The sequence below is a fragment of the Phalacrocorax carbo genome, chromosome Z, assembly GCF_963921805.1.
Source record: "Phalacrocorax carbo chromosome Z, bPhaCar2.1, whole genome shotgun sequence".
NCBI classification, from domain to species: domain Eukaryota; kingdom Metazoa; phylum Chordata; class Aves; order Suliformes; family Phalacrocoracidae; genus Phalacrocorax; species Phalacrocorax carbo.
The window spans coordinates 46141876-46152230 of record NC_087548.1 but is presented as its reverse complement, the minus strand read 5'-3'; the positions used below and the strand labels follow the sequence as shown (position 1 = coordinate 46152230).

General features: G+C 39.2%; 1 protein-coding gene across 1 annotated transcript; it reads left to right on the top strand.

The window, feature by feature from the left end:
* The first annotated feature begins 2093 nt into the window (after positions 1 to 2093).
* On the top strand, positions 2094 to 3582 carry LOC135310431 (protein FAM240B-like). The gene is made up of 2 exons (XM_064437830.1): positions 2094 to 2233; positions 3504 to 3582. The coding sequence occupies exons 1-2, from the start codon at positions 2094 to 2096 to the stop codon at positions 3580 to 3582; spliced, it is 219 nt and encodes a 72-aa protein (XP_064293900.1).
* Positions 3583 to 10355: the final 6773 nt, after the last annotated feature.

Genomic DNA, 10355 nt, shown 5'->3' with positions numbered 1-10355 from the left:
GAATAGGTGTTGGAGAGACACATCTATAAAACACATTCAAGCCAGCACCAAGCATACATGCAATCAAACCAGCAGCCAGAGCATTTAAAACCAGTAAAGGGTATGTATATTCTGAAAGCATACACTTGGGCTCACAGTTACACCTCATGGCAATGAGTTCCGCAACTTTGCCTTATTCAGGAGAGGTTTTCACCCTCATATGTATTGAGAAGACACATCCACAGTATATTAAACAGGAATTCATAATAATTCCTAAGGATAAAGTTATTATGCTCTGGGATCACTTCTGATTAAAGAAACCAGAAGACACTATTCTCTGACAGTTTATTTTGGAACCTCAGGGGTGTCTGGGAATTTTGCTTGCTGCTCTTCAGAAATGTTGTTATTCTTAGGGATTAACTGCTGGAGTGGAAAGTGCATTATTCTGACCTAGATGGCTGTTACTGTACCTTTTTCATACATTTCTATATTACTCCTGGTACACAAGAAGTTAAAAAGTAGTTAAAACTTCTACCTGGGAAGAGAGATTTGGTTTGGCATTGACATATATGTGGATATTTATAGAACACATATATTTTATGAAAACACATACTCGTGTTAAGATAAGTTTTGATCTGGAATTGGTTACACCCTAGCACAGCTGGAGGTGTTCAGCTGTACTTGCAATTCACATTGCAGGCTGATGCCAACACTTATACATCCAGCTATAATTTGTTTAGAACCTGAAAAAATGCTCAGTACATTTCTTCTGCAAAACTTAGGCTCAAATACTGTGCTTCTATTATTTGGAGGCCATGAGCTAATATATGGAGGTTCTACAGGGAACCACAGGGGAGTCATAGGGAAATCCCAGCAAGAAAAGGACCTCTTCAAAAGGGCTGCTTTTGTTCTCTGCTAATAGACTCTTTATAATGTGTCACAGAGTTTTTCACAAAACAGCCAAATCTCCAAATGAAATTATGTAAAGATTACCAGCTCCCAGTTTTACTTTTCTTACAGTGCCTGGCAGGGGAATGGCAGCAGTTTCTTCAAGCTTTTCCAAGCTAGCCTTGAGGGGCTTGTTTACTAGCTCTCTATGGCTCTGATTAAAATAAATTATAAATAATTGCCATGAATTCAAACAATGCTTGAGAGAGCCCTAAATACTTGTTAAAAAAAATTAAATGTTCTGGAAAATATTACAGTGGCATGTTCATGCAAAACCACTCAGCAATTTGGAAGGCAGCATGGATACACTCATTCCATATTTAATGAAGTTTTGAAAGTAATGGTATGATTTTCTGGCTGTAATGTGGGACAGAAGGGCTTGACCATTAGCCCACAAAGAGTCATCTTGAGACAGATATTCTTTTTCTAGGTTAAGATTCACTCCAAAAATTATTTTCAAGATAATATTAAATGAAGGAGGAAGCACAGAACGGGCACAGATATATTAATATATTCAATGAATTTGCTCTGTTTTGAAATTGCAGAAGAGGAGAAGTATTTAATAAGAAAGGTGGCTTTTGCAAGTCGGCATCTTATAAAATTACATACATACTTCTATACATATAAATTTTCCCCATTCCCAAATAAAACTAAGATAAGTGTTATAATATTAATCAATAGTAAATCACTAGAGGTCTTTTTCTTCATTGTTTTAATCTTACCCTACAATGGTCACTTTATCGTTTTATAGACATGAAAACAGTGAGGAAAAACATCGCTAGATCTGGCAATTTTTATATTTCCTTTCCATTTATGACTACAGCAAAAGGTATCTTAATCATTAAGCTAGGGAATACCACAGAACTGTCCTGCATTGTGAGCTTAAAGGTCACAGGCAGATGGAGGTGAGAGGTCTTTGAGGCGAACAAGTAAGAATTCAAATCGCAGACAGCATATCCTCAACTGTCAGAGCCAGGAATAAAAAGCTTAAATAGTGAGTCATGCCCACCGTCACTCTGATCCTACAAAAAGAGAAAAAAAACCCAGAAGACCGTGTGAGGCTAACTCTGAAAATACAAAATAGCAAGAGTATGCTTCAGCCATGACAACAGATGAAGAATGAATAACTTGTCTTATGGTTGTTTCAGATTTCTCCTTTAGAGGAAATGAATAGCCAATACATTCGTCATGAAGTGCGGGGATGTGAAACTAGTGACCTAAGGAACTTCTGGGAAAAGACCATTGAAAAACAAACTCGCTATCTGCAAATTGAAAAAGAACGTCAGCAAAGAAGTGCTTTGACAAAGTGGGTAGTTCGCATCTGGAAAGGTTATTTGAAATTGTGTTGTAATTCTTTTTTAAAGAAAAGTGATACCTATATTTGAGTCATGAAATAAAAGCTGAAAGTATTTTAGAAAATATGCTAATGTTAACATATCTAAGCAATAGTTTCGCGGCATAAGAGAGTAATTCACTCTTGTTCCATAAATGGGTCCAGCTGCAGAACTTTCTGAAGTTATCAGGACAACATCTAGCAGTGCAAGCTTGTCTTGAACATCAAGGCTTATGTTCACATCAGAGCCAGCACAGATGTGTACCTGGCCCATCTTCTTTCTCTGTGACCTTGTTTTCACAAGAATATAGTTTGAATTAATTAAGATTGGTCAATTTGCATAAGGTAAATCCATTAGAAAGCTGATTGTCCAAGGTTACTAACTGACCAAGGAAACCATCATCCATATCCTATTTACCTCAATCAGTCATATCTACCTTAATCAGCCACAATGAGAAAGATGAGTCAGTGGCAACATCAGTACAGTTTTACTTCACATGAAGTCTCCATAAGTTGAACGCACATGCAAAGATGGCTATTTTGGCTTGAGATCATTCAATGAGAAAGCATTTTTTGAAATCTTCCTATACCTCTCTTTGGATTGATACTTAGAAAAAATAAGAGCAAGGATGTCCTTGCACTAATAACCCTGGATGAAGGAAAGCTGTAATTAGTCTCTAGCATGTTAAATCCATTTGTAACTAACCTAATTTCAACATCCTAATTCCTCAGCTGTGAAATTCCTGTCTTTTCTATTTGAGGCAGTCTTTTTGTGGTACCTAGATACAACCAAAAAGAAAAAATGTGCCACATATCACCTAAAGCTGTCTGCTGTGGATCTCACAGAAGTTTCAACATGCACACTTTTTCTAAGCCAAATAGCGCTCAGGAGCCTTTAACGCATTTCTGAAGAGGAGGGGGACTGGGGAAGTGTTGGGTGATGCTACCCAGCAGGTGGCAGCAGGCAATCTCCAGTGGCGATTACAAGTCACTCCGGCACACAGAGGCACTTGAGAGAGGGCGCACTGGAGATGAAGATGAACACAAAGCTCAGGTGAGCCCTCATCTGGATTTAGAAGCTAGTCCTGAAGTGCCATACAGCAAAGTACTCTAAAGGGGCAGGACAGTTTGCATGATGACTGGGGAAAAACACCAAAGGATACCACCGGTGGGAAACCCGAAGAGTATAAATCTGTTCCCTATAAAAACATGGGGACAAGCTGATCCATGTTTCTGTCCTTAGGCTCAGAAATGAATGGATGGAGAGGCTGGAAAAACGGATAAAGATGTTGAGGACCCAACCTGAAGACTCATCTAGCTGAAGATCCCACACTCATTACATGTTTTGGGAAAAAAGAAAATTATTTTGTAGGAAAGCATGATGGAGTGATACAAAAGCTTAAGTCAATTTTACTTTGTGGCTTAAATGAGCTATAATTAATTAGCTGTCATTGTTTAAAGTTTCATATGTGAAATGTCTGTTGCTACTTTTAAGATCATGCATCCATCCCTTCATTTGATAAATGGAGACTGAAGTACTCTGAAGTCTTCAAGACTAATAAATCATGGTTCACCGAGCTGTAGATGCCTGGAAAGAGAGTTTAGTTACACAGCTAGTGCTCAACAAAAACATTTCCTCGAGATTTTAGGTTTCTGTATAGACTGATTGTAATAAAATGAAGTTATTTTCTTTCAAAATTGTTTAATGAATAGTTGGGAGATATATTTTTTTAAACACAGCACAGCTCAACTCAGACTAAGGAAGAGGGGACACGCACAAGCAATGCCATCACATCCCAGATCACGAGTGGAGCCAAACTTGGTGGTAGTTGTAGATCCTTGCTGCCATACTAAAAGTCTGTGAAGCTATTAATATGTATCCTGAGAAAAACGCTCTGTGAGACACCAACATGAGTTGCTTAATTAGTTAACCCACATTAGCTATCTTGAGACACTATATCAGCAAAGACAAAATGACTTGGAGTTTTGAGGCTGCTTCTGGCACCTGACTTGGCTTATCTAGAGCTGGACTAATATGTTTATTTCACAGAGCAGCTTGGTGCATTTTCACAGCTGTCTGCCACTATGAGTGACAAGCACACTTTTTCCTCTCTTTTTCCCTCTAAGACCAGCGTATAATCCTTAACAACCAGTACCTTCAGAAACATGGTAGCTTTCCTCTCCCACGTTCGCAATTAGTGAAAAATGTTTCTAGCTCCCTTCCTAATGCTTCATTAGGAAATGTGGCATTTCCTCCAACGGTACCAAAGCATTTCAATAGGCTGGTGTAATAAAATTGCTTCCTTTTTAGGGTGACTGCTTTGTTGCCTCCAGAATGCCTGGGGTAATGTACTGCAAAATGGGTTGTTTTGAGCATGCTGAAAATCTTGCGCCTCAATTGCTTAACCTTTTAATCACATTTTATAAGACACTTTCACTACTTCTTGATAATTCATATTGTTTCAGAGTAAAGAAGATTTGAATTGCCAGTGGAATGAGAAGACAACCGCAGAAGGGTTTGGGGTTTTAAAATATTTATAATATCTGTCCTTTTCAAAGCAAAACAAAAATTTGAAATGCTACTTTCTCTCTTTTTGTCCATCACCTTTTAAATTAACTTTTCTGTGTCCCAAGGTCAAACCAAATCTGTTATGGGAATTTAAACATGTACTCAGAAATCAAGGCATCAGCAGGTATGCCACCAAACTTGAGATCAGAGTTTGCCTGCCAGCTGAAAAAACCTGCTAAACACATGTTCTTCAGTTGAGTGTTTTTCTTAAGCAATTTTTAAAGTAACATCAACTGAGAATATGCAGGATAACAGTTTAATTGCAATAAAGTTGTGCTTTAATGTACAATTACCAGGTAGACACACAAAGTAATATTGGGTTTTAGTAAAAATTAGATTTCTTTGAAAATGCCAGTTCACACACTTCAGTTCTTTCATCATCTGTCTGTGCCTGGTGCTTGCTGAAGCTCTGCCTGAACTCCATCATGAAACAGCATTGATTTTTATACTGTTTTGGCTGAAATTCTAGCTTGAACTGAGCTAAGGGAAACATTTTACTTCCCCTCATTCATTGTGTAAGCAACAGCACAAGGTGCAAAACAGAAGGAATCAGAGTTGACATAATTTAAGAATGAAGGAGGTATCCCTGGAATAAGCTTTTCTTTGCATCTCACGCAGTTGAGATCCTTCTTCTTCTTGTCAAATAAAGTAAGGCAGAATGAGAGTCAGGAAAAGAAGTACAAGGAAGTGAGTGAGTGACTGGCCTCTGAGTTCCTCATTGCACATCTCGTATGGTTATGTCACTTAAGAATGCCTTCTAATCGATCCCTATCAAGCTACGGCACCCCAAAATCATCTCTTTAAAACGATAAAAAGGAACTTTTTTTTTTGCAGACTGCAACTACTCCAGCCCAAGGCCAAGAGGAGTTCTGAAAACATTTCCAGAATTAAGCCACTTTTCTTCTGAGCTTTGTAATTTCACCTTTAGTGTCTAGATGAATTATTTCAGGCTCAGGTTCCACAGCATTAGGTTCAGGACTTTGGGCCATGTAATCTTTATTTATTGAAGTGCTAGCAACATGTTTTGATACAAACACCAACACTTTTTCAGGGGTAATCTACCTAGGAGTTTTGTAAATTACCACCACAATAAGAATACATATCTAGAGAAATAAATATAATCTAGAGTCAATCAGCAAAAGTAAAGAAGTGTGATAGCATTAAAATTCAAACCTAAATGTCAAGAAACTATCTTAATCAGAAGCAGGAGCAGACTCCAAGATGAAAATAGTTCCAGCAATTTGAAAACACAAAAATATAAATCTTTCATTTACCTTGAAGGTCATAAGAGAAATTAAAAGGAGGCAAAAATAAGTAAACTGCAATTTCTGTGAGACTCAGAAATGAGCAATAATGTTATAAAAATGAATGGACAAACCTGACTGTAGAACTGGTAAAGCCATCAGCTGAAAAATGATAAAATCAGATGGGGTTTATAAAATCATTACAGTTAGAGAGGATGCTTAAATCCTCTTCAGACTATTTTTTGCCAATATGCAGTTTCAGAGGAGTGCAGTATTCAGTTAAACAGGTTAAACTTAATAACTCAAATGTTTATAAAATAGCTCCTTGAAGAAACACTTCATTTCTCTTGATTTTTTTAATCCATATTTTCACATTGCTTTGAATGTAACAGCAAGAGATTTTGAGTTATGCCAATCTAATTTTATTAGCTTTGTAATTAAAATGTGGTAGATACTTGCTTATCTTCCTAGCCTTCATTATTTTACCATTCCTTTAGTGACACTGAGTAGCAAGAAAATGCATGTTGCTTTCTCATTACAAATGCATGGTACAGAACTTTTTTGAAAAAGCTTATAACAGTGACAAAAATCAAATCTAGTAAAGTTTTACCATCTTCTGAAGCAAACACTAAGCAATCTGGATCCAAGTCCTTTTAAGTAGTATTTATGAGAAGTATGCTGTATGTTAGCCCAACAGTGACAGATACTCCATTTTAGCCATATTAATGATCCTTCTAGCATATGAATAAGGGCTGATAGCTCTGAAGAATGATTCTGTTAGTAACTTAACAGACTTCTTAGCAGTTTAGCCTGAACTAAGACAGCTTAGATACAGTTCTTTTCTCAGTTGTCCTTCCCTAACCAAGAAGCTCCTCTCTGGAGCTCTCTAATTAAGCAGCAAATAAGCATAACCATAACTCAGCCAGTGCAGCCAAGTTTTGAATTTGAACAACTAATGCAAGTCAGGCAAAATGCAAGATGCCTTTCTAATAAGACGGTAAAAACAAATCAATGAGATGGTTCAGCTATGCCTGGCTGAAGCTCCCCAGCCCTGCAACTGCAGAGTTTCTGCAGTGGTGTCTGTCCTGCAGCCCAGTGCAGGATCACCCAGCAGACTGTCTTCACCGTGACACCCAAAAGTTATGTGCTCCCTACAGCGCAATGACTTCATGTCTGTGCAGCTATGATTCTTTGGGCTTCTGGCCACATTCACTGAAGAAGACACTGATCTATTGGCCAATTTTGAGGTGCTTGAAGTTGTCAGCACTGAAATAAACCCACCGTAGAATACCAAGTTCACCTACCATATTCTGTATTTAGTGAACATTAAGTATAGAGGAGTTATTTTGTAGTGTAGAAAACCCTACAGGCTACCTCTCAGATTTTGATCTCATGACACCCAAGCAACATGAGACATAATCCCAGTCACACAGAGCTTACTGTGTAAACAGGACAGAAACAATGGAGGGTGAGTGAAAAGATGGGCCACAGCCAGAGGTCAGGGAAAAACCATCATACCTGGGTCAGGTACCTAGTCAAGGTCCGATTACTCCACACAGATAATGCAATTCATGTACACAGTAGCTAATGCTCCAGCTGGAACTTTAATCCATAGATAATGTCTCCTAATAAGCAGGTCTGAACAATAAAAACCTCCCAAACTAACTCATGAAAGGTGATATAGTTGTGGCAAAATACACTGCATGTCAAGGAAATCACTACTCATGTAACTGGATTCTCACCATAAAATTCTGAGGAAAATGAAGAGTCAGATGCCACTGCGATGCCAGATTAATTAAGAGATCTGGGAAATCATTGACTCTGGAGAAGCAGGATCTTTGCTGGGTGGGGGGAGGGTGGGGAAGTTAAAGAAGATGAAGAAGAGGTAATGTCTTAAACTGAAAGGGTTTTGAACAGATTCGGCTGAAGGCCTAATATTGATTACAGGTTTTACTCTTTTGACCTCATCCTCTTGCCTTTCCATCTGACCTCTGTGGAGCCTCTCCTAGACATCAGTGCTGGTGTTAGCTCAGCCACACACACATTAACCAAACGTGATCTGCAGCAGCTGCTCAGTGGAAGTTACATTAGAGATAGATCTGAACCCTAAGTCACGGTGTTGTGTGAGCCTTTCTATACTCAGATAAGACATTTCCCCATGCTAAAAGCTGCAGCCACCTTCCTGCATAAAGAGGACTCCATTTGGGTCAAACTGACTTATACCCTACAAGCAGGACCAGTAAGAGTGTTCGGAAGTTTCAAGGTTGATGAGGAATAATCATATCCATTACAATCTATGTCAAAATATAGATAGCTTTTTGAATGGCCTCTGAATTTATAGGTCTGAATTTTCCCCCCTTAGGATGAGAATCCCATCTGAGAGTGGCCCTGTAGGGCAATTCCCAATATCAATACAGACTGAGGGCACCCCTGTGGAGAAGGACTTGGGGATACTGGGGGATTGAAAATTGGACATGAGCTGGCAATGTGCATTTACAGTCCATAAAGCCAATCATATCCTGGGTTCCATACAAAGGAGCATGGCCAGCAGGTCAAGGGAGGAGATTCTCCCCTTCTACTCCATTTTCGTGAGACCCCCACCCTGGAGGCCTGCATCCAGATCTGGGATTCCCAGTACAAGAAAGACATGGACCTGTCAGAGCAGGTCTAGAGGAGGACCACAGAAATGGTCAGAGGGATGGAACAGCTCTCCTATGGAGAGGGGCAGAGATATTTGGGGTTGTTTAGCCAGGAGAAGAGAAGGCTCCAGGGAGATCTTACTGCAGCTTTTCAATATATAAAGGGGGTTTATGACAAAGGTGGAGGGACACTTTCTACCAGGGCCTCTGTAGTGACAGGAAAAGGGGTAACAGTTTTAAACTGAAAGAGGGTAGATTTAGATTGGACATGAGAGAGAAATTTTTTGTGATGAGGGTGGTGAGAGACTGGAGGAAGTTTCTGAGGTAAGCTGTGAATGCCTCATTGGAAGTGTTCAAGGTCAGGTTGGATGGTGCTTTGAGTAACCTGATCTAGTGAAAGTTGTCCCTGCCTGTGGCAAGGGGGTTGGACTAGATGATCTTTAAAGGTCCCTTCCAACACAAACCATTCTGTAATTCTATGATTCTGTGATTTTCTGATTCCATAATTAAAGCAAGGACAGCACAGTGCCTACAGTAAGAAGGGAAAATCAAACCAGAGTACCCAAAGACATGTTCCGCCTGAGAGCCTCTAGAGAAGACAGCTGTGATACACCTAGCTCACAGCTCTTTAGGTTGACACCTTACATTCACAGGGCACTTCTCTGTTGGCAACCTGCTGTCTGTAGCTGCTGGTAGCCATTTGGAGAGTTAACCCAATACAGGAAGAGTTTATGAATTTCTGTCACAGGATGCCCTACTTACATCTCTGAACTTACTTTTTAACAAACACAATCTACTTTTTGCTAATGAGTAAATATGATATCCTCAACCTATCCTACACTTCTATAACTCATCCTACTTTTAGGATAGATATTACTAATGCAAGCACCCCTACAGCATTCCTCACAAAGAAAAACTCCCTGAGCTCTTCATCCTCCTCTGCAACCATTTTCTTATTAGTGAGCACAGTGTGCAAGATCTTGGTTGCAGCTACTTTAAAAGCACTGAACCTTTCCCAGAGGCTTGTTTTTATTCCCACCTCAGTCCTGGCACATATTCCTTTTCATAATCTCACCACTCTTCTATCCCAGAGGATTCAGTGCTGTAACCTTGTGTCAGAGGTCACTGGCAAAGTTTACTCTGAGATTTGAGTGCTTTGTATTTGTGACCCTTTGCCCCTTCTCTGCTTTGGGAAGGAGAGAGAACAAATCCACCAAGCAGACTAATAGCAACCTGCCAACATTGACTGTAGAAAATAGACCTGGTTTTGAATTGTAAAACTGACAGAGAATTTTCAGGCACTGATTCCAACTGCTTTAAATGGCACATATTATCTCTAAAACAAGGGAGCAGTCACCAAGTCTTTAAACAGTTTTTCTTCTCCTTATCCCAGAATGAGAATTTAATACCAAATTCTACCCCAGAACAAAATTTTATGGACAAGTAATAAAGTCCTTTGAAATTAAGGGATTATAATAGAAATGCTGACACAGCCTTACCCATGGACAGAAAAGGACAGTGCCAGTAGAATTATTGAATACAACCTATAATATTAATGGTGCTCTAAGTCAAAAGGAAAATGAGAGGCTTTGCATAATGCTGAACCTCTATGAGGGCTTTGATGTTGCTCTAATCCTACACTA